The sequence below is a fragment of the Erinaceus europaeus genome, chromosome 7 (assembly GCF_950295315.1).
Source record: "Erinaceus europaeus chromosome 7, mEriEur2.1, whole genome shotgun sequence".
Classification (NCBI taxonomy): Eukaryota; Metazoa; Chordata; class Mammalia; order Eulipotyphla; family Erinaceidae; genus Erinaceus; species Erinaceus europaeus.
Genome location: NC_080168.1, coordinates 111,552,614 through 111,579,683, shown reverse-complemented (window position 1 = coordinate 111,579,683; position 27,070 = coordinate 111,552,614). Strand labels below are relative to the sequence as shown.

General features: G+C 47.6%; 1 protein-coding gene and 1 pseudogene across 3 annotated transcripts; both read left to right on the top strand.

Moving 5' to 3' along the window:
* Positions 1 to 9,541: 9,541 nt before the first annotated feature.
* AMHR2 (anti-Mullerian hormone receptor type 2) lies at positions 9,542 to 24,876 on the top strand. Of its 3 annotated transcripts, XM_060193475.1 has the most exons (11): positions 9,549 to 9,805; positions 10,082 to 10,264; positions 12,544 to 12,735; positions 13,029 to 13,103; positions 13,292 to 13,410; positions 13,522 to 13,752; positions 16,879 to 16,993; positions 17,125 to 17,297; positions 19,878 to 20,025; positions 23,148 to 23,284; positions 24,542 to 24,876. In XM_060193475.1, exons 1-11 carry the CDS (start codon positions 9,757 to 9,759, stop codon positions 24,749 to 24,751), a joined length of 1,632 nt encoding a protein of 543 aa, XP_060049458.1. In that variant the 5' UTR covers positions 9,549 to 9,756; the 3' UTR covers positions 24,752 to 24,876. The 3 variants fall into 3 exon arrangements, with proteins under 3 accessions (XP_060049460.1, XP_060049458.1, XP_060049459.1); XM_060193476.1 differs by lacking the exon at positions 10,082 to 10,264 and having other exon boundaries at positions 9,552 to 9,805; XM_060193477.1 differs by lacking the exons at positions 16,879 to 16,993; positions 17,125 to 17,297 and having other exon boundaries at positions 9,542 to 9,805.
* Positions 21,307 to 22,086, top strand: LOC103109201 (small ribosomal subunit protein eS12-like; annotated as a pseudogene).
* Positions 24,877 to 27,070: the final 2,194 nt, after the last annotated feature.

Here is a 27,070-nt window from a genome sequence, read left to right as displayed (position 1 = left end):
TGAAGGGTTCTACTGGGGTATTAATCAGGCCCCTGTTATGCTTTGGGAAAGCCTGGTGCTACTTGCTTAAAGTTTTCACTCAATTGTCAGTACTCTGATGCCTTTTGGACCTTGGGATCAGATCAGAGGAGTTTTGTAGACCCAGGTACCAAAGAATGAGGGTAGCTGTAGCTTCCTTGATTGAGAACCCCTTTGCACAACGCTGCTTCCCCTTCTCAAAGCTGGGTAGCCTCTAGGGGTTGGGAGGAGAAACAGAAGAATCGCAGTCTCATCTCTCCCAGTCACGTATGCACAAGGATGAAAGGTGGCAGCAGTAGCTTTGGAGAAAGGAAGGAGAATATGGCCCTTCTCCAACCCCGGAAATACTGCTTTTGAAAGCTGCTGATAAAATATGGGCAGGTTATTACTTTTGTTTGGGAGCCTGCATGCTCTCTGGTGCCTCTCTTGGCTCTACTCCTGGGATATAGATATCTTCTAGGAGGACAAGCAGACCAGCTTTGAGGTTGACCTGCGTTTCTTTGCTTTCCTAAGCACCAACCATCCCCCCAGAAGAACATTAAGCAGCCTTAAGTTTAAATTCCTACTCCCTCTTGTAGGTTTGACTCACTTGCCTTAGATTGAAGGCTTCAAAAGGAAAAATGGGAGTCCCTAGCTTAGCTTCATTCCTCCCCTGGGTCTTTGCCAATCTAACTTCTCTCTCTTTTTTAAACCAGAGCAGTGATCAGCTCTGGCTTACAGTGGTGTGGGGGATTGAACCTGGGACTTTGGAGCCTCAGGCGTGAGTCTTATTTGCATAACCATTATGCTAACCCCGCCTGCATCTAACTTCTCCAAACCAAAAGATTTTCCTTCACAGCCTACATTTGTGAGAGTACTTTGTCCCCTTCAGCCCTCTTCTAGGCCAGAAGTCCCTCAGTTCTCTCAGAAACGGATAAATAAAAACATAACAAATGGGGCTTAGCTGGGGCTGCAAGAGGACTTTGTTGATACCTCTCCTGGGGTAGCTTGGCCATGGAACCTGCCTCACCTTCAGGAATTACTACACTGTGCCTTCTCCATAGGGAATGGGCTTTCTCTACCCTATCCTCTACTCTCCCGGTAACTTCTCTTGAACAGTGTGGACAAGAGCAGGTCTTCATATTTCTGATTGCCCTTGTCCCCATTCCCCCCGCCCAGTGGCTTCCCGTATCCCTCACCTGAGTCTAGGGCACAAAGACTTGGGGGAAGATGGGGAAACATGCTGAGACTGATCGGAGGAGACTCCTTCTATGCACACCAATGGCAGCTGCCCCAGAGCCTGCTTCCTCTTCCTGAGCTGTCATCTGGGGGGAGGGGTGGTGCTCCAGTCTCTGGTGCCTAAAACAAGTTTCTCTCAACACTGGCGGTAACCAGTATCCTTACCACTGTTGCCTTCTAGAGTCTTACTAGTTTCATACTGTGTTTATTGTTGATTCCAATCCAGTCATCACCAGGGCTGTGTGGGGAAGTACTTCTGAATGCTCTCTCATCTTGCCCTTTTTTTTTTTCCTCCTCAGATCTGGTGTGTGTATGATGCTAGTCTCTTGTCTTTCAGTTTCCTTCTGTTCTTTTGCATCTTTTCTTTCCCCCCTACCTTTTGACTCTGGTGTTTTGGGGCTTTATTTTTTTCCTTTTTGTACAAAGATTAGTTTCAATGTAGCCTGTAGTTCCTTTGTAAACCAATTAAAGTTTTTTTTTTTTAATAAAAAGTGTCTCATGTGTTGAGAGGGTTGGGAATGGGGAGGATCTGGTTAGAACTTGATATACTGAACTCATCAGAGGTTTCCTGCCTCTCTGTTGTGTTCCCATACATGCTAGTCTCTGCTGTTGCCCTGCACTTAACTCCCTGGGAGACAGTTTCATGACAAAATCACTGTGCCTCAGATACATAGAAATGTCATGGGTCAGCAGGAACAGGACATTCCCAGCCTTTTGCTCTTTTATGATTCCTTTTGATACTTTTATTTTGGGAGTGGGCCACTGGGACTTTGTACCTGCAAACTCCATCATTGCTGGCAAACTCTTTATTTTTTGTCTTCTTGTTTGTACCCTAATATGACACATAATTTTCTCTATTTTTTATGAAGTAGAACCAGTTGCACAATAATAAAATAATAATAAAGCAAGAGCAACATTACAGTACATGCAACGCTGGTGGTCTAACTGGGACCCTCTGGCATTAAGTCCTATGTTAGAACAGTTGAACTATTTCTCCAACTGCCTGTGTGTTTATTGATAAAAGTTACGGCCTCATGAGTGGAGGTAGATAGCATAATGGTTATGCAGAGAGACTTATACCTGAGGCTCCCGGGTCCCAGGTTCAGTCCTCCACACCACCATAAGACAGAGCTGAGCAGTGCTCTGCTTTAAAAAAAAAAATTGGGATTCGGGCAGTAGCGCATTGGATTAAGCACACGTAGCGCAAAGCGCAAGGGTCGCCATGAGGATCCCGGTTCGAACCCCCGATTCCCCCTCCTGCAGGGGAGTTGCTTCACAGGTAGTGAAGCAGGTCTGCAGATGTCTGTCTTTCCCCCTCTCTGTCTTCCCCTCCTCCATTTCTCTCTGTCCTATCCAACAGCGACAACACCAATAACAGTAACTACAACAATAAAACAAGGGCAACAAAAGGGAAAGTAAATAAGAAAAGAAAGGGGAGAAGGAACAAGCAAAAGTAATGTTTCCTAAGTGGGGAAATAGCTCGGTTGGGAGAACACACTTTGCTGTGCAGGTGGCACAAATGTGAGCGCCTCCACTGCGGGGCATTCTACAGCACTGAGGGCAGCCTGGATGTGAGCGCCTCCACTGTGGGGCATTCTACAGCACTGAGGGCAGCCTCTACACTGCGGGGCATTCTACAGCACTGAGGGCAGCCTGGATGTGAGCGCCTCCACTGTGGGGCATTCTACAGCACTGAGGGCAGCCTCTACACTGCGGGGCATTCTACAGCACTGAGGGCAGCCTGGATGTGAGCGCCTCCACTGTGGGGCATTCTACAGCACTGAGGGCAGCCTCTACACTGCGGGGCATTCTACAGCACTGAGGGCAGCCTCGATGCAGTGGTGTCCCTCCTTTCCCTCTAATTTTCTTTTATCAGAGAAACACATCAGAGCACTGCTGTTGCTTAGGATACAACCAGGGACCTTAAAGTCTCAGACATATAAGACTTTTCCAGACGGTAGCACACTGGCTTAAGTGCACATAGTGAAGCGTGGGGACTGTCGCAAGGATCCCGGTTCAAGCCCCTGGGAACCTGCAGGTGGGGGTCCAGTTGCAAGCAGTGAAGCAGGTCTGCAGGTGTCTTATCTCTCTCTCCCTTCTCTGTCTTCCTCAATTTCTCTCTGTCCTATCCAATAAAGACAGTAGCAACAATAACAGCAACAACAGTGGGGGGGGTGGCCACCAGGAGCAGTGAATTCATAGTGCCACAGTGAGCCCCAGCGATAACCCTGGAGGCAAAAACAAAAAAAGACATGCATAACCATCTTCCTGTCTCCCCAACCCATGTCTGTCTTCTATCTATTATTAGTTAAAAAGCGTGGATCGGTGGAGTCTCTACAAAATTAAAAAATAAATTCTTAAATGGGTGGTCCAGGATGTGGTGCAGTAGATAAAGCACAAGATCCTCAGTTCAGACCCCAGCAGCGCATGTACCAAAGTGATGTCCGGTTCTCTCTGCCTGTCTTTATATAATTTGTTATTGGACAGAGGCAGAAATTGAGAGGGAAGGAGGGAGATAGGGGCGGAGGTAGATTGCATAATGGTTATGCAAACAGATTGTCTTGCATCAGGCTCCAAAGTCCCAGGTTCAATACCTCCAAAGTCCCAGGTTCAATACCCCGCAACACCATAAGCCAGAGCTGAGCAGTGCTCTGGCTGAAAAAAAAAAAAAAGGTCAACACCTGCAGTCCTGCTTCACCACTCATGAAGCTTTCCTTCTGCAGGTGGGGATTAGGGGTTCTGCCTATCTTCTTCATAAATAAAATCTTTAAAAAAAAAAAAAAAAAGGTGACCAGGGAGTCAGGAGATAGCTCAGAGGGTTAAGTGCATGTGGCACAAACCCAAGGACTAGTGAAGGACCCAGGTTCGAGCCCCTGGCTCCCACCTGCAGGGGTGTCGCTTCACAAGTGGTGAAGCAGGTCTGCAGGTGTCTTTCCCCTCTCTGTCTTCCCCTCCTCTCTCCAATTCTCTCTGTCCTATCTAACAACGACATCAATTATGACTACAACAATAACAAGGGCAACAAAAAGGAAAATAAATAAATATATATATATATTTAAAAAGTAAAAGGTGACCAGGGAGTCGGGCGGTAGCACAGTGGGTTAAGCGCACGTGGCACAAAGTGCAAGGACTGGCCTAAGGATCCCGGTTTGAGCCCCCAGCTCCCCACCTGCAGGGGAGTCACTTCACAGGTAGTGAAGCAGGTCTGCAAGTGTCTATCTTTCCCCCTCTCTGTCTTCCCCTCCTCCATTTTTCTCTGTCCTATCCAACAACAACGACATCAATAACCACAACAATGTTAAACAACAAGGGCAACAAAGGGGAAAATAAATATTAAAAAACTGTTGTTTAGGACAGGGGTAGATAGCATAATGGTTATGTAAACAAACTGTCATGCCTGAGGCTCCAAAGTCGCAGGTTCAATCCCCCACACCACCATAAGCCAGAGCTGACTAGTGCTCTGGAAAAAGAAAACAGAAAAGAAAGTGATCTGGGAGGTGGCGCAGTGGATAAAATGTTGGTATCTCAAGCATGAGGTCCTGAGTTCGATCTCCAGCAGCACATGTTTCAGAGTGATGTCTGGTTCTTCTCCTATCTCTCATTAATAAATAAATAAAATGCTTTTAAAAAAAGGTGTGTGTTGTATTGCTTGTTGATATATCATCTTGCCTTTCTAGACAGAGTGCTGGAAAGCGGACACCCCACCCCACCCTTGTAGGATCTATGTATGAATATTGGTCATCCCAGGAGGCTTCTGTTCCTTTTCAGTGCACAGGAGTTTCCCCTCAGTCTACTGACCTCTGGTGGTGGTAGTTTCAACTGAAGCTTCCTTTTTCTAGTTAATAACCTGACAGCAAGTAATGGTACAAATTTTCTTCAATAATATGAATTAAAATATGAATTTGAGTGGTCCAGGAGGTAGCACAGTGGATAAAGCATCGGATTCTCCCGAGTTCGATCCCCAGCAGCACATGTACCAGAGTGATGGCTGGTTCTTTCTCTCCTCCTATCTTTCTCATGAATAAATAAATAAATTTCTTTTTTTTTAAATATTTATTTATTTATTTATTCCCTCTTGTTGCCCTTGTTTTATTGTGGTGGTTATTATTGTTGTTATTGATGTCGTTGTTGTTGGATAGGACAGAGAAATGGAGAGAGGAGGGGATGACAGAGAAGGGGGAGAAAAAGATAGACACCTGCAGACCAGGTTCACCGCCTGTGAAGCAACTCCCATGCAGGTGGGGAGCCGGGGGCTGGAACTGGGATCCTTGACGCAGGTCCTTGAGCTTTGCGCCACCTGCGCTTAACCCACTGCACCACTGCCCGACTCCCATAAATAAATTTCTTTAAAAAATAAAATATTGGGAGTCGGGCGGTAGTGCAGTGGGTTAAGCACACATGGTGCAAAGAACAATGACCAGCTCAAGGATCCCTGTTTGAGCCCCTGGCTCCCCACCTGCAGGGGAGTCGCTTCACAGGTGGTGAAGCAGGTCTGCAAGTGTCTATCTTTCTCTCCCCCTCTCTGTCTTCCCCTCCTCTCTCCATTTCTCTCTGTTCTATCCAACAACAATGACATCAATAACAATACAACAGTAAAACAAGGGCAACAAAAGGGAATAAATAAATATTAAAATGTATTAATTTGAAATACTTTACTGCAGAATTTTTTGTTTTCCACAATAAAATATAATTTCACGGTGTGATTTAAACAACAGAACCTAGGGGGTCGGGTGGTAGCACAGCGGGTTAAGTGCACATGGACCAGGACCGATGTAAGGATCCGATTCGAGCCCCTGGCTCTCCATCTGCAAGGGGTCATTTCATAGGTGGTGAAGCAGGGCTGCAGATGTCTCTCTTTCTCTCCCCCCCTCTGTCTTCCCCTCTTCTTTCCATTTCTCCCTGTTCTATCCAACAGCAATGACAGCAATAACAACAATAATAACCACAACAATGATAAAACAATAAGGGCAATGAAAGGAAAAAAAAAAAGCCTCCAGGAGCAGTGGATTTGTGATGCAGGCACCGAGCCCTAGCAATAACCCTGGAGCCAAAAAAAAAAAAAAAAGAACAGAACCTAGATGTGAAAGAGAGAAAAAAAAAGAACCTAGATATGCTATTTTCCAGTAGAGTGACCTTGATAAAGTGACCTAAATTCAGTATATATATATTATCATGGCACTGTGTAGTTTTAGCTATTATTGGTGCTGGGATTGAACCTGGGACCTCTCACATGCAAGTCCTGTATACTACCACACTGTTATTTTTTTTCTACCTATAAAATTAAGATAAATAGTTCATGGGGGGGTCAGGCCATAGTGCAGTGGATTAAGCGCACGTGGCGTAAAGCGCAAGGACTGGCTTAAAGATCCTGGTTTGAGCCTCAGACTCCCCACCTGCAGGGGGGTTGCTTCACAAGAGGTAAAGCAAGTCTGCAGGTGTCTATCTCTCCCCTTCTCTGTCTTCCCCTCTTTCAATTTCTCTCTGTCCTATCTAACAACAGTGACAGCAATCACAACAATGATAAACAACAAGGGCAACAAAATGGAAAAAATAGCCTCCAGGAACAGTGGATTCCTGGTGCAGGCCCGAGCCCCAGCGACAACTGGGGCTGAAGGCAAAGATACATACATACATACATACATACATACATACATACATACATACATACATACTTCATGGGGACAACGGAAAACAGCTCAGTCTATTAGCACTGGCTTACATGCCTGAGGCCTGAGAGGCTACAAGTTCAATTCCTGGCAACAGCATATACCAGAGCTGAACAATATCTATTTTCTCTCCCCTCTCACATGACTAATATTTATTTGACTTCTTTCTTTCTTTCTTTTATTTTTATTTATTTTATTTTTTTGCCTCCAGGATTATTGCTGGGCTCAGTTCTGCACTACGAATCCACTGCTCCTGGAGGCTCTTTTTCCCATTTTGTTGCCCTTGTTGCTGTGCTTGCTGTAGTTGCTATTGTTGTCATAGCTGTTGTTGCTGTTGGATAGGACAGAGAGAAATGGAGAAAGGAGGGGAAGACAGAGAGGAGAGAAAGATAGACACCTGCAGACCTGCTTCATCACTTGCGAAGCAATTTCCTGCAGGTGGGGAGCCAGTGGCTCGAACCCCGGGATCCTTATGCCGGCCCTTGTGCTTTGGACCATTTCTTTTCTTTCTTTCTTTCTTTCTTTCTTTCTTTCTTTCTTTCTTTCTTTCTTAATATTTATTTTACTTATTTATTCCCTTTTGTTGCCCTTGTTGTTTTATTGTTGTAGTTATTATTGTTATTGATGTCATTGTTGTTGGATAGGACAGAGAGAAATGGAGAGAGGAGGGGAAGACAGAGAGGGGGAGAGAAAGACAGACACCTGCAGACCTGCTTCACCGCCTGTGAAGCGACTCCCCTGCAGGTGGGGAGCCGGGGTTCGAACCAGGATCCTTATGCTGGTCCTTGTGCTTTGCGCCACCTGCACTTAACCCGCTGCGCTACAGCCCGACTCCCCTTTTCTTTCTTCCTTCCTTCCTTCCTTCCTTCCTTCCTTCCTTCCTTCCTTCCTTCCTTCCTTCCTTCCTTCCTTCCTTCTCACAGTGCTGCTGCTCATCTGGGTGTGCCACCACCCATCCCCATATTTTATTTATTTTAATGAGAGAGATAAAGAGAGAAAGACCCGAGCCCCCAGCTCCCCACCTGCAGGGGAGTCGCTTCACAGGCGGTGAAGCAGGTCTGCAGGTGTCTGTCTTTCTCTCCCCCTCTCTCTGTCTTCCCCTCCTCTCTCCATTTCTCTCGGTCCTATCCAACAACAACGACATCAATAATAACTACAACATCAATAATAACTACAACATCAATAATAAAAAAGGACAAACATCAAAAGGGAATAAATTAAAAAGAGAGAGAGAGAGAGACAAAGACCAGAGTACTGCTCAGCTGTGGTTTAAGGTCATGCTGGGGATTGAACCTGAAACTTCAAAGCCTTAGGCATGAAAGTCAGTTGCATAACCATTAAGTTGTCTCCCTAACTCCACACATTCTTTTCTTTCTTTCTCTCTTTCTCTCTCTCTCTCTCTCTTTCTTTCTTTCTTTTACCAGAGCACTGCTCAGCACTGGTTTATGGGGGGGGGGGATTGAACTTGAGATTTTGGAGCCTCAGGTCTAAGAATCTGTTTGCATAACCATTAATGCTATCTACCCCCCCTTACTTTCTTTCTTTTTCTCCCTACATGTTTTTTCAATGTAGTTTTCTTAAACTTTAAGAACTTTTTGGGGGCCAGGTGGTGGTGCACCTGGTTAAGCGCATATATTACAATGCGCGAGGACTTGGGTTCAAGCCCCCAGTCCCCACCTGCAGTGGGAAAGCTTTGTGAGTGGTGAATCAGGACTGCAAGTGTCTGTCTCTTTCCCTCTCTATCACTCCCTTCCTTCTAGATTTTTTTTTAAAGATTTTATTTATTACTGATGAGAAAGATAGGAGGAGAGAGAGAAAGAACCAGACATCAATCTGGTACATGTGCTGCTGGGGCTTGAACTCAGGACCCCTCATGCTTGAGAGTCAAGCGCTTTATCCACTGTGCCACCTCCCGGACCACCCCTCTAGATTATTTTTATTTTTTATTTTTTTCCCTTTAGTTGCCCTTGTTGTTTATCATCGTTGTTATTATTATTGTTATTATTGATGTTGTCATTGTTGGTTAGGACAGAGAGAAATGGAGAGAGGAGGGGAAGACAGAGAGGGGGAGAGAAAGACAGACACCTGCAGACCTGCTTCACTGCCTGTGAAGCGACTCCCTTGCAGGTGGGGAGCCGGGGCTCCAACCAGGATCCTGATGCTGGTCTGGGCGCTTTGAGCCATGTGTGCTTAACCTGCTTTGCCACCTCCTGGCTCCCTCCCTCTAGATTTCATTTATTCATTCATTCCATTTTGTTGCCCTTGTTTTATTGTTGTTGTAGTTATTGTTGTTATTGATGTCGTTGTTGTTGGATAGGATAGAGAGAAATGGAGAGAGGTGGGGAAGACAGGGTGAAAGAAAGATAGACACCTGCAGGCCTGCTTCATCACTGGTGAAGTGACTCCCCTGCAGGTGGGGAGCCGGGGTCTCGAACCGGGATCCTTAAGCCAGTCCTTGTGCTTTGCGCCACGTGCGCTTAACCCGCTGCGCTACCGCCCGACTCCCTCCCTCTAGATTTCTGTCTCTATCCAGGATGCAACACCTTCTTCCAGAGTGAGCAAAGGGCAGAGGTTTCAAGTTGGGCATCACTGGGGCTTGGCTGGGACTTAGAGCCCCCTCCTACTCTGCAGAAGAAAGAGGAGGAGAAAATGAGATTGGTTTTTTTGCTCCTCCTTCTTCCAGGCCATTCCCCACACTGTCCTCTCCCCCACACAGAGACTGGGATAAGAAGGAGGGCAGAGTTGGGGGCTGAGAGATCAGAAGCTTCACAGTGGCTGGATCTGAAGGAGGCTCTGGCCAGGGGCAGCTGTGCTGGCTCCTGGCTCTCTGGCTGCAGCTGCCACCTTCAGCCTGATGCTGGGGACTCTGGGGCTGTGGGCACTGCTTCCTGCAGCTGTGCAAGGTAGGTGTCACAGGGTCCTTCCACTCACCACTGAGAAAAAGGGGACCCGAGCAGCAGACACCCCTCTGGAAGTGTGGACACTGGTGTAAGTAAGGGTGAAGTCTCCATAGTCGGGGGGTCAGGCTCCTGGCTTCTTCTGACCTTGTTTCCTGCTGTGACTGTCAGGCTGGCCCTGGGATAGGAATCATATTGTCTCTCCTTTGGGCTGCTGTTTTTTGTCCCTGTATTCACTTCCATCTTGAACCTTCCTCTCTCCCTCACACCCCTGGACCACAGCACCCCCAAGCAGGCGAACCTGTGTGTTCTTTGAGGCCCCTGGAGTGCAAGGAAGTACAGAGACACTGGGGAAGCTGCTAGATGCAGGACCAGGCCCTCCCAGGCTTATCCGCTGTCTCTACAGCCACTGCTGCTTTGGGATCTGGAACCTCACCCAAGACCAGACACAGGTGGAGATGCAGGGTGAGTGGTGGCACGATGGGAGTCAGGTACATTCCCAAGTCGGGGTGAAGGAAGAAATAGAACACAGGAAGGGAAAAAAGAGTTCGGGTGGTCTGGGAGGTGGCACAGTGGATAAGGCACTGGACTCTCAAGCATGAGGTCCTGAGTTCAGTCCCCAGCGGCACATGTACCAGTGATGTCTGGTTCTGTCTGTCTCTTCTATCACTTCTCATGAATAAATAAATAAAACCTTTAAAAAAAAGAAAAAGAAGAGTCCCTGGTGGTGCACCTCGCGGGGCACACACATTACAGCTCAAAGACCAGCGTCCAAACCCTCTTTCCCTCCCCTCCTGATTTCTCTATTCTTTTCTTCTTCTTCTCTCTTTTTTTTTTTTTTTTATCACTGGGGCTCAACGCTGGCACTACAAATTCACGGCTCCTGATGGACATTTTTTCCAGGACAGAGAAAAATTGGACAGGACAGAGAAAAATTGAGAAGGGATGGAAAGATAGAGAGGAGGAGAGAAAGATAGACACCTGCAGACCTGCTTCACCACCTGTGAAGCGATGCCCCTGCAGGTGGGGAGCTGGGGGCTCAAGCCGGGATCCTTCTACCAGTCCTTGCACTTTGTACTTTGTATGTGCACTTAACCCTGTGTGCCACCGTCTGACCTCACTCTTGACTTCTCTCTGTCTCTATCTAATAAATTAATATACTAATGTGGTTCAGAAGGTGGCACAATGGATATAAAGCATTGGGCTCTCAAGCACGAGGTCCTGAGTTCAATCCCCAGCAGCACATGTACTAGTGTGATGTCTGGGTCTTTCTCTCTCTCTCCTCCTAGCTTTCTCATTAATGAGTAAATAAAATCTTAAATAGACAAATGATACTAATAAGAAAAATCATATAGGGTGGGGGTAGGTAGCATAATGGTTATGCAAAGAGACTCTCATGTCTGAGGCTCCAAAGTCCCATGTTCAATCCTCTGCACCACCATAAACCAGAGCTTAGGAGTACTCTGGTTAAAAAAAAAAAAAGCAAAAGCAAGGCAACAAGCCTAGTCAAATAAGGAAAATGAAGACGAGTCTATGGCCTGCAGCCGCGGGATTGAAGTTACCAAGAGGGGCGGGCAGGGGGTAGCTTGCGAACTAGAGGGAACTGAGCAGATTTTGGTTGAGGGGTAGTGGTGGGGCATGGCAACCTGTTCTGAAGGAGCGGGAAAATGTATTTATGAAAAACAATCTTATAAACTGAGATTACCTCAAAAATAAATAGATAAAGGTAATTGCAGGAAAGAAAGGAGAGAGTCAGGGGAGAAAGGCTATACACAAGGAGCAAGGTTCACACCCTCGCTCCCCACCTGCAGGGGGCGCTTCACAAGCAGTGAAGCAAGTCTGTAGGTGTCTTTGTCTCCCTCTTTTTTTTAAAAAACATTTTTTGAAGTGTTGACTTATTTTATTTTTCCTTTTTGTTGCTCTTGTTGCTTTTTTGTTGTAGTTATTATTGAAGTGTTGACTTTTTAAAAATTATGTAGTTATTATTGGATAGAGAGAGAAATTGAGAGGGGAGGGAGAGATAGAGAAGGAGAGAGACAGAGAGACACCTGCAGCTCTGCTTTGCCACTTGTGATGCTTAAATCTGGGTCCTTGTGCACTTAATCAGGTGTGCCAGCACCTGGTCCCCCCCATTTTTTAAAAGATATTTTCTTTTTTAATTTTATTTATTCCCTTTTGTTGCCCTTGTTTTATTGTTGTAGTTATTATTGTTATCGTTGTTGTTGGATAGGACAGAGAGAAATGGAAAGAGGAGGGGAAGACAGGGAGAGAGAAAGACAGACACCTGCAGACCTGTTTCACCGCCTGTGAAGCGACTCCCCTGCAGGTGGGGAGCCGGGGGCTTGAACCAGGATCCTTACGCCGATCCTTATGCTTTGCGCCACCTGCACTTAACCCTAACCCGCTGCCCGACTCCCCCCTCCCTTTTTTTTTTTTTACCATAGCACTGTTTGGCTCTGACTGATGATGGTACAGGAGACTGAACCTGTGACTTTGAAGCCTCAGGCATAAGAGTCTCTTTGCCTAACTGTTTTCCCCTTTCTATCTCCCCTTTCTCTTTCAATTTCTCTCTGCCCTATCCAGTAAAATAAAAAGGAAGGAAGGGAGAAGGGGGGGGGGGGGGGAGAAGCTTTTGAGATGAAAGAGATGGGTCTGATAAAGAAGGTATTTACTCTGGTTCCTGACCCATAATGCTCTCTCTCTCCTGCTCACTCTCTCCCTTCCTCTCTTCTCCTAACGACCAGGATGCCAAGAGGATGATGAGCCTGGCTGTGACTCCCCCCAGTGTGACCTGAGCCCCAGAGCCCACCCCAGCCCTGGCTCCACTCTCTTCACGTGCTCCTGTGGCACTGACCTCTGCAATGCCAACTACAGCCACTTGCCTCCCCGCAAGAGCCCTGGCTCTCTGGACTCCCAGGGCCCCCAGCCTGCTCCAGGTAGCCACCTGGAGTGCCTGCGCCACATGGGGGTTGAGGTCCAGGCTAGGATGAGAGGGAGAACCTGGAGCCAGCTCTCCCTCCTCATCTCCTCCCTCAACCCCCCACCTTTGGCTCCCCAGCTCCCCACTTCCTGGCCTTGAGAAGTTGGTTGCCCTGGTGACTGAGAGATAAGGGGGCTGGTGACCCAGGTGGAGGGAGGTTGAGAAACAAGTTCTGTGAGCAACAGGAGAGGAGTGGAGAGCGGATCTGGGGAAAGCTCCCCCAGTCTGCATCCTTGCCCTCACATTCAGGTAAAGTCATCTGGATGGCGCTGGCGCTGCTGGGACTGTGCCTCCTGCTGCTGCTCCTGGGCAACACCATTCTGGGTACTGCTCCGGCCCACCCATCCTCTGCGATGAGCCCCATTCCCTATGCCAAAGTTCTGAGCCCTCTCCAGACTCCCATGACCCCATGGCTCTGAAATCTCCACAGCTTGACTCCCAGTACCTCCCACAAAGTCCTTTTCCCAGAGTCCAGGCCCCACATCCTGACCCGAGGTTCCTCTCTGCCCCAGCCCTGCTACAGAGGAAGGCCTGCCCCTGCCGAGTGCCAGGGGGGTCTCAGCCAGAGCCGGAGGCAGAAAGGGATTGGCTTGCGGAACTGCCAGAACTGCCTGAGCTGAGCTTTTCCCAGGTGCTGGGAGGGAGGGACAGAGGGAGGAAAAGGGGGAGGGAGGTGGCACCAGAAAGGAAGCCTTGCTCTAGCACTAGCTGAGGCCCAAACCCTGTATTCTGTCCTCACCAGGTGATTCAGGAAGGAGATCTCACAGTCGTGTGGGCTGGAGAGCTGCAAGGTGAGCTGGTAGCCATCAAGGCCTTCCCCCCTCGGGCCATGGCCCAGTTTCAAGCTGAGAGAGCATTGTACCAGCTGCCAGGCCTCCAGCATGACCACATTGTCCGCTTCATCACATCCAGCAAGGGCAGCCCGGGCCCCCTGCCTTGTGGGCCTCTGCTGGTACTAGAGCTGCATCCCAAGGTGAGAACTGATGGATGTGGGTGTGTGTTGTATGCATCTGCAGGTGATCGACCTGGATAGATGGACACTGTCTAGGCTTATTCTCCTGGTTCAGATCTCTAAAACATCACAAATAGGTTCATTGTTTTGTTTTGGTTTTTAAACATTTCTTTTTTAAATTTTATTATTTATTTTCCCTTTTGTTGCCCGTTTTTTATTGTTGTTGTAGTTATTATTGTTGTTGTTATTGATGTCATCGATGTTAGATAGGACAGAGAGAAATGGAGAGAGGAGGGGAAGACAGAGAGAGGGAGAGAAAGACACCTGCAGAGCTGCTTCAACGCCTGTGAAGCGACTCCCCTGCAGGTGGGGAGCCGGGGCAAACATTTATTTCTCTCTCTCTCTCTTTTAAAGATTTTATTTGGGAGTCGGGCAGTAGCACAGCGGGTTAAGCGCACGTGGCACAAAGCACAAGGACCGGCATAAGGATCCCTGTTGAACCTCGGTCCCCACCTGCAGGGGAGTCGCTCTACAAGTGGTGAAGCAGGTCTGCAGGTGTCTTTCTCTCCCCATCTGTCTTCCCCTCCTCTCTCCATTTCTCTCTGTCCTATCCAATGGCGACATCAATAATAACAACAATAAAAAAAAAAAGGGCAACAACAGGGAAAATAAATAAATATTTAAAAAAATTTAAAAAAGATTTTGGGAGTCGGGTGGTAGCACAGCGGGTTAAGCGTACATGACGTAAAGCACAAGGACCAGCATAAGGGTCCCGGTTCGAACCCCGGCTCCCCACCTGCAGGGGAGTCACTTTACAGGCGGTGAAGCAGGTCTGCAGGTGTCTACCTTTCTCTCCCCCTCTCTGTCTTCCCCTCTTCTCTCCATTTCTCTCTGTCCTATCCAACAATGATGACATCATCAACAACAACAATAATAACTACAACAACAATAAAAAACAACAAGGGCAACAAAAGGGAAAATAAGTAAATAAAATTTTAAAAAATATTTTACTGAGTGGGGGTATAGCATAATGGTTATGCAAAGAGACTTTTTTGCCTGAGGCTCTCAAGTCGCAGGTTCAATCCCCCACATCGCAATAAGCCAGAGCTGAGCAGTGCTCTGTTAAAAAAAAAAGAGAGAAAGAGAGAGAGATTTTATTTATTTATTGGTGAGAATGATAGGAGGAGAGAGAAAGAACCAAACATCACTCTGGTCCATGTGCTGCCGGAGACCGAACTTAAGACTTCATGGTTGACAGTCTAATGCTTTATCCAGTGCATGACCTCCCAGATCACAACATTTATTCTTTCTTTTAAAAAAAAATTTACTATCTTTATTTACTTAATAGAAACAGCCATATATCTAGAGGGAAGGGGAAGATAGAAAGGAAGAGAGACAGAGATATCTGAACTGCTCCATCACTCCAGAAGCTTGCCCCCTGCAGGTGGAGACTGGAGGCTTGAATTCTGGTCCTTGGGCTTTGCAACATGTGCACTCAACCAGGTTCTCCACCACCCAGCCCCCCTCCTTTTTGCTATATTTATTTATTTATTTATTTATTTATTTATTTATTTATTTATTAGCTAGAGATAGCCAGAAACCTCCCCACCTGCAAGGGGAAAGCTTTGCAAGTGGTGAAGCAGGGCTGCAAGTGTCTCCCTGTCTCTCACTTCCATACAACCCCTTTCCCTCTTGATTTCTGGCTGTCTCTATCAAATAAATAAATAAATAAAGATGGTAAAAAAATTTTTCTTTAAAAAGAGATATCCAGGAATCGTGGGGGAAATGGGTAATAGAGGGGAAAGGGGGGGGATTTGGAGCCTCAGGCATTGAGAGTCTCTTTGCATAACCATTATGCTATGAACCCCCCTTCCCCCCCTTTCCTTCTTTTTTTAAAGATTTTATTTATTCATGAAGATAAAAGGAGAAAGAGAGGGGCCAGGTGGTGGTGCACCTGATTAAGTGCTCACATCACAGTGCACAAGGACCCAGGTTCAAGCCCCTGGTCCCCACCTGCAGGGGAAAAGCTTCACAAGTGGTGAAGCTGGGCTGCAGGTGTCTCTGTGTTTCTCTCCCTCTCTGTCTCCCCTTCCCTCTCAATATCTCTCTGTCTCTATCCAATAATAAATAAATAAATAAAACAAAAAAAAATTTAAAAAAAAGGAGAAAGAGAGAAAGAAGCAGACATCACTCTGGTACATGGGCTGCTAGGGACTGAACTCAGGACCTCATGCTTGAGAGTTCAATGCTTTATCCACTGCATCACCTGCCACCTCCAGGACCACTCTCCCCCTCTTTATCTGTCTCCATCTCTTTCTTGATATCTGGAGTATAAAGGATGGTCTGATACAGTGAGTAGAGCACTGACCAACTGACCACTCTGCTGGATGTTGCAGGGTGTGTCTGTCCTCTGGGGTATGCGGTAGTCCAGCATCTCCAATTATGTGTTCCCCTTTTCCTGTTTAAATTTTTTAAATTATCTTTATTTGTTGCACAGAGACAGCCAGAAATTGAGAGGAAGTGGGGATAGAGAGGGAGAGACACCTGCAGCCCTTCTTCACCACTTGTGAAGCTTTCCTCCTGCAGGTGGGGACTGGGATCCCGAACCTTGGCCCTTGCGCATTGTATGTAACCTGTGCACTCAGACAGGTGCACCACCACCCAGGCCCTATGTTCCCTTTTTTCTTTTCTGCCTTCTGGTTTATTTTACTTTATTATTTTTTTATTTTATTATATTATATACTTTTAAAAATATTTATTTATTTATTCCCTTTTGTTGCCCTTGTTTTATTGTTATAGTTATTATTGTTGTCATCGTCATTGTTGGATAGGACAGAAAGAAATGGAGAGAGGAGGGAAGACAGAGAGGGGGAGAGAAAGATAGACACCTGCAGACCTGCTTCACCGCCTGTGAAGCGACTCCCCTGTAGGTGGAGAGCCGGGGGCTCGAACCAGGGTCCTTATGCCGGTCCTTGTGCTTTGTGCCACGTGCATTTAACCCACTGCGCTACTGCCCGACTCCCTATTATATTATACTCTAACCAGTGGTTTGGCGATTGAACCTAGGACTCTGGAGCCTCAGGCATGAGAGTCTCTGCATATCCATTATGCTGTCTACCCCCCCCCACCCTCTCTGCTTTTTCACAGGGCTCCCTATACCACTACTTGACATGGCACACCAGTGACTGGAGAAGCTCCATGCGAATGGCACTGTCCTTGACACAGGGCTTGGTGTTTCTCCATGAGGAGCTCTGGCAGGATGGTGGGTGAGCTGGGGGCAGGAAGCCAGGGGAGTTGGGAGCCAGGTTTCTGACCCTTCTTTAGCTTGGAGGGAAAACCTGGTCAAAGAGAGGAATAAGATCCACTCTCCTGCAACCTTGCCTTTTCCCACAGGCCATTATAAACCAAGCATTGCCCACCGAGATCTGAGCAGCCAGAACGTGCTCATTCGGGAAGATGGGTCATGTGTCATCGGAGACCTGGGCCTCGCCTTGGTGCTCCCTGGCTTCACCCAGCCCCCAGCGCGGGGCCCTATTCAACCCCGAAGCCCTGCTGCCATAATGGAAGTGAGTACTCTGGGTGAGGGTGCTACAGCTGATGAGGATGTGCCTGTTGCTGTGGCAACAGTACTGAAGCAACAATGATGTTTGGGACAATGCTGGTTTAAAGATGAGGGGAGGCTGTGGGGACCATTGATGCGGTCAGAGTTGCCAATTAGATGAATCTTTTAAAAAAATTTAATTGTGGGGTGGGTGGTAGTGCAGCAGGTTAAGCACAGGTGGCGCAAAGCTCAAGGACCAGCGGAAGGATCCCGGTTTGAGGCCCCCCCCCCCCACCTGCAGGGGAGTCGCTTCACAGGCGGTGAAGCAGGTCTGCAGGTGTCTATCTTTCTCTCCCCCCACTCTGTCTTCCTCTCCTCTCTCCATTTCTCTCTGTCCTATCCAACAATGATGACATCAATAACAACAACAATAATAACTACAACAACAATAAAAAAAACAAGGTCAACAAGAGGGAAAAACAATCTGAATTGGGGCCTGGGGAGTGACACACCGGGTTGGGCGTACATGGTGGAAAGCACACAGACCAGCACTGGGATCTCAGTTTGAACCCCTGGCTCCCTACCCACAGGGGGGTCAATTCACAGAATCCCCACCCCCCTTTCCCCTCTTCTCTCCATTTCTCTCTGTCCTATCCAACAACAGCAACAGCAACAATGGAAAGAATGGCCACCAGGAGCAGTGGGTTCATGGTGTAGGCACTGAGCCCCAGAGATAGCCCTGGAGGCAGAAAAATAATGAAATAGAGTGTGTGGTCCAGGAAGGGGTACAGTGGATAAAGCACTGGACTCTCAAGCACAAGGTCCCAAGTTCAATCCCCAGAAGCATATGTACAAAAGTGATGTCTGCTTTTCTTTTCTTTCTCTGCCTATCCTCTTCACGAATATATAAATAAAATCTTTTTTTAAAAGGGAGGGGGCGTCCCCACCTGCAGGGGAGTCGTTTCACAAGAGGTGAAGCAGGTCTGCAGGTGTCTATCTTCTTCTCCCCCTCTCTGTCTTCCCCTCCTCTCTCCATTTCTCTCTGTCCTATCCAACAACAATAATAATAACTACAACAATAAAACAACAAGGGCAACAAAAGGGAATAAATGAATAAATAAATGAATAAATAAATAAATAAATAAATAGGAGGGGGCTGGGCAGTGGTACAGAGGGTTAAGTGCACATGGTACCAAGTGCAACTGCAAGGGTGGCGGACAGGGCTGGGTGGGGGGTGGGGTGTTTGCTTCAAAAGCCGTGAAATAGGTCTTCAGGTCTCCCCAACCCCATTTCAATTTCTCTCTGTCCTATCCAATAAAAATTAAAAGTTGGGGGGTCAGGCGGTAGCTCAGCGGGTTAAGGAGCACGTTGCACAAAGCACAAGGACCGGCATAAGGATCCCGGTTCGAGCCGTGCAGGGGAGTCGCTTCACAGGTGGTGAAACAGGTCTGCAGGTGTCTGTCTTTCTCTCCCTCCCTCTGTCTTCCCTTCCTCTCTCCATTTCTCTCTGTCCTAACAACGAGGACATCAATAATATCTACAACAACAATAAAAAGGACAACAAATGGGAAAATAAATAAATAAATATTAAAAATGAAAAATTGTTGCAAGGAGCAGTGGAGGAAGGGAGAAAGGAAAGAAGGAAGCAGAGGGGAGGGGAGAGATGGGGAGGGGAGGGGAGGGGAGGGGAAGGAAGCAGAGGGGAGGGGAGGGGAAGGAAGCAGAGGGGAGGGGAGGAGAGGGGAGGGGAAGGAAGCAGAGGGGAGGGGAGGAGAGGGGAGGGGAAGGAAGCAGAGGGGAGGGGAGGAGAGGGGAGGGGAAGGAAGCAGAGGGGAGGGGAGGGGAAGGAAGCAGAGGGGAGGAGAGGGGAGGGGAGGGGAAGGAAGCAGAGGGGAGGGGAGGAGAGGGGAGGGGAAGGAAGCAGAGGGGAGGAGAGGGGAGGGGAGGGGAGGGGAGGGGAAGGAAGCAGAGGGGAGGGGAGGGGAAGGAAGCAGAGGGGAGGGGAGGAGAGGGGAGGGGAAGGAAGCAGAGGGGAGGGGAGGAGAGGGGAGGGGAAGGAAGCAGAGGGGAGGGGAGGAGAGGGGAGGGGAAGGAAGCAGAGGGGAGGAGAGGGGAGGGGAGGGGAAGGAAGCAGAGGGGAGGAGAGGGGAGGGGAGGAGAGGGGAGGGGAGGAGAGGGGAGGGGAGGGGAAGGAAGCAGAGGGGAGGGGAGGGGAGGGGAAGGAAGCAGAGGGGAGGAGAGGGGAGGGGAGGGGAAGGAAGCAGAGGGGAGGGGAGGAGAGGGGAGGGGAAGGAAGCAGAGGGGAGGGGAGGAGAGGGGAGGGGAAGGAAGCAGAGGGGAGGGGAGGGGAGGGGAAGGAAGCAGAGGGGAGGGGAGGAGAGGGGAGGGGAAGGAAACAGAGGGGAGGGGAGGGGAGGGGAGGGTAAGGAGATGGGAGGGGAGGGGAGGGGAGGGAAGGGAAGGGAAGAGCTCCAGGGAATCTTTCTGGCACATTTGATGCTGGGGATTGAATTTAAGACCTCATCCTTCAGAATTCAATTCTTCATGCACTAGGCCACCTCGTGGGCCTTAAGGTGAGTCTTGCCCCTGTATGTGCTGCCCCCAGGCCGGCACCCAGAGGTACATGGCGCCGGAACTCTTGGATAAGACTCTGGACCTACAGGACTGGGGCCTGGCCCTCAGGAGAGCAGACATCTACTCTCTGGCTCTGCTCCTGTGGGAGATCCTCAGCCGCTGCTCAGACCTGTGGCCAGGTAAGCATGCCCCCCCTTTCTGTCCTTTCCCTATAGCGCCAGAACTGGGTCCCAGGGCTTGCAATATATTCTAGTTTTGAGCCACCCTTGCTGATTCTTTCCCTTTTATATTTTTGAGAATGAAGGGATCAACTTGGGAGGCAGCACATTTGGGGGAGCAGTGGATTTGTGTTCAGGATGTCTTGAGTTCAGTGCCCATTACTGCATAAGTTTTCTCACTCTTGATAAACAAATTATTTGATTTAATTTTATTTATTATTTATTTATCAGAGCACTACTCAAGTTCTGGCTTATGGTGGCACCAAGGATTGAATTTAGGGCCCATAGTGAATAAATACATCTTTAAAAATAAATATATCTTTTTTTAAAGATTTATTTTTTAATATTTATTCCTTTTGTTGCCATTGTTGTTTTATTGTTGTAGGTATTATTGATATCGTTGTTGTTGGATAGGACAGAGAGAAATGGATAGAGGAGGAGAAGACAGACAGGGGGAGAGAAAGACAAACACCTGTAGACCTGCTTCACTGCCTGTGAAGCGACCCTTCTGCAGGTGGGGAGCTGGCTGCTCCAACCAGGATCCTTCCACTGGTCTTTGCGCTTTGCGCCACCTGCGCTTAACCCGCTGCACTACCACCTGACTCCCTAAATATATCTTTTAAATAAAAACAATTTATTATGTGTGCCACCTACCAGACCACACATAAATATATCTTTAAAGAGACAAAGAGGGGCCAGGCAGTGGTGCACCTGGTTAAGCACACATATCACCATACACAAGGACCTGGGTTTGAGCCCCTGCGGGTGTCTATTTTTCTCTCTCCCTCTCTATCTCCCTTCCTCTCTCAATTTCTCTCTGCCCTGTCAAGTAAAAATAGAGAGAAAAAAAAAAAAAAAAGGCCACCAGGAGCATTAGTTCATAGTGTAAGCACTGAGCCCCAGCAATAATCCTGGTGGAAAAAAGAGAGAGAGAAGGAGGGAGTCTGGCAGTAGCGCAGCGGGTTAGGCGCATGTGGTACAAAGCGCAAGGCCCCACTAAGGATCCAGGTTCAAGCCCCGGCTCCCCACCTGCAGGGGAGTCACTTTCCAAGCAGTGAAGCAGGTGTCTATCTTTCTCTCCCCGTCTCTGTCTTCCCCTCCTCTCTCCATTTCTCTCTGTCCTATCCAACAATGACGACATCATCAACAACAACAACAATAATAACTGCAACAATATTTTTTTTAAAAGGGGCAACAAAAAGGAAATAAATAAATAAATAAAAGAGAGAGAGGCTCTTTCCCTGCCGCTTCCAGTTCACATGGGTGTGGAGGCTCCGTTGTACTCAAGATTCAGCTCCACCCTTAACCCACCACCTTGCCGAGGAAGGCCTTGCTACTGGAGGTGTAGTGGACGTGAGCACGGCTTTACAAGAGGTGCTGAAGGTGCTGAAGATAGCTCTCATTCATGAGGGCCTAGCAGATGGCATATGCGAGACTACCAAAGCCTTAGACAAGTGCCAAGCCCACCTTTGTGTGTGTGCATCCAACTGTAATGAGCCTGTGTATGTCAAGTTGGTAGAGGCCTTTTATATTTATATTTATTTATTTTCCCTTTTGTTGCCCTTGTTGTTTTATTGTTGTAGTTATTATTGTTGTTGTTATTGATGTCGTCGTTGGATAGGGCAGAGAGAAATGGAGAGAGGAGGAGAAGACACAGACAGGGAGGGAAAGACACCTGTAGACCAGCTTCACCGCCTGTGAAGCGACTCCCCTCCTGGAGTCGGGGGCTCGAACCAGGATCCTTACAATGATCCTTGTACTGTGTGCTTAACCCGCTGTGCTACCACCTAACCTCCAGTAGAGGCCTTTTGTGTTGAACACTAGATCAACCTAATTAATGTTGATGACAACAAGAAACCTGGAGAAACCTGGAGAGGGGTGGGCCTCTGTAAAACTGACAGAGGGGGTAAACCTGGTAAAGTCGTTGGTTGCTGCTGTGTAGTCGTTAAGGACTATGGCAAAGAATCTCAGGCCAAAGATGTCATAGATGTCATCGAGGAATACTTCAAATGCAATAAATAAATAAATAAATAAATAAATAAATGGCTCTTTTAAAAAAGGGGGGGAGTCGAGCGGTAGCACAGCTGGTTAAGTGCATGTGGCGCGAAGCACAAGGACTGGCATAAGGGTCCGGGTTCGAGCCCCCGGCTCCTCACCTGCAGGGGAGTCGCTTCACAGGCAGTGAAGCAGGTCTGCAGGTGTCTATCTTTCTCTCCCCCTCTGTCTTTCCCTCTTTCCATTTCTTTGTCCTATCCAACAGTGATGACATCAACAACAACAACAATAATAACTACAAGAATAAAACAACAAGGGCAACTAAAGGGAATAAATAAATTTAAAAAAACAAAAAGGGAATAAATAAATATTTAAAGAGAGAGAGAGAGAATAGGGGAAAGATAACATAGTGGTTATGAAACTCTCATGTCTAAGGCTCTGAAGTCCCTGGTTCAATCTCCAGTACCACCATAAGCCAGAGCTGAGCAGTGCTCTAGTGAAAAGTTGATGAATAAATGAGTGAATGAATGAATAAAAAAGGAGGAGGTCTGGGAGGTGGTACAGTGAATAAAGCATTGGACTTTCAAGAATGAGTTCCTGAGTTTTGATTCCCAGAAGCACATATAACAGAGTGATACTCTGCTTCTCTTTCACTCTCTCCTACTATCTCCCCCACCCCCTCTCCATATATATATATATATACAAGGACTAGTACAAGGATCCCTGTTTGAGCCCCTGGCTCCCCACCTGCAGAGGGGTTGTTTCACAAGCAGTGAAGAAGATCTGCAGGTATCAATCTGCCTTCCCCATCTCTCTCAATTTCTCTCTGCCCTATCCAACAACAGCAATAACAACAAGGGCACTAAAAGTGGGAAAAAATAGCCTCCAGGTAAGTACCAGGAGTTAAGTCCAGGATCCCATGCACTGGAAGCATGTGCTGTATCCACTGAGCCTCCTCTCAGGCCCTGCCTCTCACCCTTTCCAGACACACTCACCTCTTGATCTAGGGAGCTTCTCCTCCTTGGTCTTTCTACAAGGGAGGCACACCAGGGATGAGCTGATGCCTGCTCCTACCATGCTCTCCCCAGACAGCAGACCACCACCCTTCCAGCTGGCCTATGAGGCAGAACTGGGCAGCTCTCCCACCAGCTCTGAATTGTGGACCTTGACAGTGGAAGAGAGAAGGCGCCCCCACGTCCCAACCACCTGGCACTGCTTCAGCACAGTAAGAGGCCATCCATGGGCTGGTGGGTGGAGGAAGTGGAGGATTAGGGCAGGGTCTTCAAGACTTGTCTGCAGCTTCCTGTCTCCTCTCAGCTCCCGCCTGTTTAACCAGGTGTGCCACCACCTGACCTCTAGGCATATTTATTTTTAATGAGAGAGAGGGAGAACCAAAGTATTACTCTCCTTCATGTGATGCCAGGGATCAATCTCAGGACACCCATGTTTGGTTTTTTTTTTTGGGGGGGGGTTATTTAATTTATTATTATTTTAAACCTTTAAAATATTATTTATTTATTTATTTTCCCTTTTGTTGCCATTGTTGTTTTTGATTGTTGTTGTAGTTATTATTGTTGTTTTCATTGATGGATAGGACAGAGAGAAATGGAGAGAGGAGGGGAAAACAGAGAGAGGGAGAGAAAGATAGACACCTGCAGACCTGCTTTACCACCTGTGAAGCAACTCCCCTGCAGGTGGGGAGCCGGGGGCTCAAACTGGGACCCTTATGCCAGTCCTTGAGCTTTATGCCACGTGTGCTTATCCCACTGCACTACCGCCCGACTCCCTATTATTTTTATTTTTCTACACTCCTGTCACCAGAGGTCTGTGCAGGACCCCATGCTTGTGAGTTCAACTCTCGTTTACTGTGCTACCTCCTGAGCTACTCTGTTTGACTTTGCTTCTGCCCTGACCTCTGTCCTGACACAGAGGATGACAGTTCGCTTGGCACATTGGAGTCCAACATCCAATCGAAGGATTCCTCCTGTCCTACAGACCTGTGATTTTACCATGACGCAGTAACAACCAGTCCTTGGTAGGAAAAGTTAAAAGCAGTGGCCTATCAGTGAAATTTTCAGGGTTTATATAACACAAATGGTTTCCTAACAGGAAGCCCCTTCCTGTCATACCTGGTCTGAAATTCCCACTGCACCAGCATCGACTAGGCTAGAGAAGGTGGCCTAGCTATTCTTTGCATAAGACCCTAGTTGCCTGAGAGGAAGGAGAGAACTTGTCCATTAGCATGTTAAGATATTAACCTGAATTAGCTCCTTGGAGGATAAAGATGGACCCTGTGGGAGGCACCCAGTGAGTACTATGACTCATAGGAAACAAGACACAGAGGGCTGGATTTCAATGAGCAGGGAAAGGTTCAAGATGGCTCAGAAGAGTTTCAAGCCTGTAAAGGAAGAGTGCTGGACACCTTTTAACTCTGGGGTCACTCAGGACCCAGGGGTCAGTCCTCCCTCCTGGTTGTTCTCAGGACCCTGGTGGCCTGAGGGACCTCCTGGAAGACTGTTGGGATGCAGACCCGGAAGCTCGGCTGACGGCAGAGTGTGTACAGCAGCGCCTGGCTGCCCTGGCCTCTTCCCCAGAGACCTGTCCTGCCCTGGAGGAGTGTCACTTGGTCTGTCCGCCTCTTCACCTGGAAGACTGTCTGTCCACTCCTACCCCACTCCATTCTTCCTTGTAGTCTCAGCTAAGTGTCTGCCCCTTTAATAGTGAGCAAAGATCCTTGTTCCAGTTAGTACCATTTCTCATGTAAATATGCAGTTATGTGTAATCTGTGTACGTGCAGAAATAAATATGAAGACTGGATGCCTGTCTGTTCTGACCCATCGCTGCTTTTGCTGCTTGTCAAAGGCTTGATTCCTTCTGACGACATGTAATTTACTGCAGAGCTGACCAGTGACCATGCCACCATAGGGCATATGCCTTAGATCCCTCACACAGCATTAAAAAATAATGTTGGGACTGGGTGGTCGCGCAGCAGGTTAAGTACACATCGTGTGAAGTGCAAGGACTGGCATAAGGATCCTGGTTCAAGCCTCTGGCTCCCCCACCTGCAGGGAGGTCGCTTCACGGGCAGTGAAACAGGTCTGCAGGCGTCTGTCTTTCGTTCCTCCTCTCTGTCTTCCCCTCCTCTCTCCATTTCTCTCTGTCCTATCCGACAACGACAGCAATGACAACAATGATAACGACAACAGGAGTAACAACAAGGGCAACAAAATGGGAAAAAAAATGGCCTCCAGGAACAGAGGATGCCTGGTGCAAGCACCGAGCCCCAGCAATAACCCTGGAGGCAAATAAATAAATAAATAATAAAATAATAATGGGGGGGCAGGCGGTGGCACACCTGGTTAAGTTGCACTCATTACAGTGTGCGAAGTTGCAGGTTCAAGCCCCCGGTTCCCACCTGCACAAGTGATGAAGCAGGGCTGTAGGTGTCTCTCTGTCTCTCTCCCTATCTCCTCCCCTCTCTCAATTTCTTTCTGTCTCTACCCAATAGTAAATAAATAATAAAAAACAAGATTAGAAGAGAAAACACAGGTCGAACCTGAAATGGAATTGGAGTATTACACCAAAGTAAAAGACTCTGGGGTGGGTGGGTGGGTGGGGAGAATACAGGTCCATGAAAGATGATGAATGACATAGTGGGGGTTGTATTGTTAAATGGGAATCTGGGGAATGTTATGCATGTATAAACTATTGTATTTACTGTTGAATGTAAAACATTAATTCCCCAATAAAGAAATAAATTATAAAAAAAAGTAAATAAATATATATTGGGTGGGGGTGGATAGCATAATGGTTATGCAAAGAGACTTCCATGCCTGAGGCTCCAAAGTCTCAGGTTCAATCCCCCATACCACTATAAAGCAGAGCTGAGCAGTGCTCTGGTAAAAAATAACTTAAAATTACCAGTCATCTATATCAGAAACAACAAAAGAGACCCCTTTGTGGGCCCCCATAGGACCTTGCCCTCAACTTGGATCAACAATGGTAGAGAATGTTCCTTCCTCTGAAGGGAGGCTGGACAACATACTCTATGCTCCACCTGAGGAAGATGGGTCCTGATATTGGGGCTGCTAGGAATGTTCCTACTCATGACCACAGAATGTGAGCTCAGATCTACAGGGATGCAGAGGTCACATTGGCTCCTAAGCTGAATATGGGCTCCAGATCATATGAAATCAATGGGGTTTACAGTCAACAATATATATACACTTTTCCCATATTTGGAAGCTACTCTTTTCCCTAATGCAGCTGCTTTCTGGTCCTTTTTCCAGCCATGCCATGATCTCCCCAGACAATACTTTGGATCCACCTGCATATCAGATTTCAGTCTCAGGGAAAAAAAAACAAAAAACTAGTATAGCCACAGGCCCTTTGGAATAGAACTAAAATATGCCCATTAGCTATCTACAGAACGGAGACCCCCCCCCCCAACTCTTCATCTGCACTATTCCAGCCTTTAGGTTCATGATTAGTCAAGAACTTGTTTGGCTTTGTATGTTAACTCTCTTTTCAGCCACCAGGTTCCAGATGCTAGCATGATCCCAACAAGACTTCCCTGGACCAACAACCCCACCCATGTGTCCTGGAGCTTGATTCCCCAGAACCCCACCCCACTAGGAAAAAGGGAGAGACACGCTGGGAGTATGGATCGACCTGTCAACGCCCATGTTCAGCAGGGAAGCAATTCAACGATCAGCCTTCTACATCCCACAATGACCTTGGGTCCATACTCCCAGAGGGATAAAGAATAGGAAAGCTATCAGGGAAGGGGATGGGATACGGAGTTCTGGTGGTAGGAACTGTGTGGAGTTGTACCCCTCTTATCCTATAATTTTGTCAGTGTTTCCTTTTTATAAATAAAAAATAATAACTTAAAATAAAATAATAATAATATATTTAAAATAATGTTATGGGACACGGGTGGTGGCACACTTCACTGAGCACACACATTACCATTTACAAGAATCTGGGTTCAAGCCCCTGGTCCCCACCT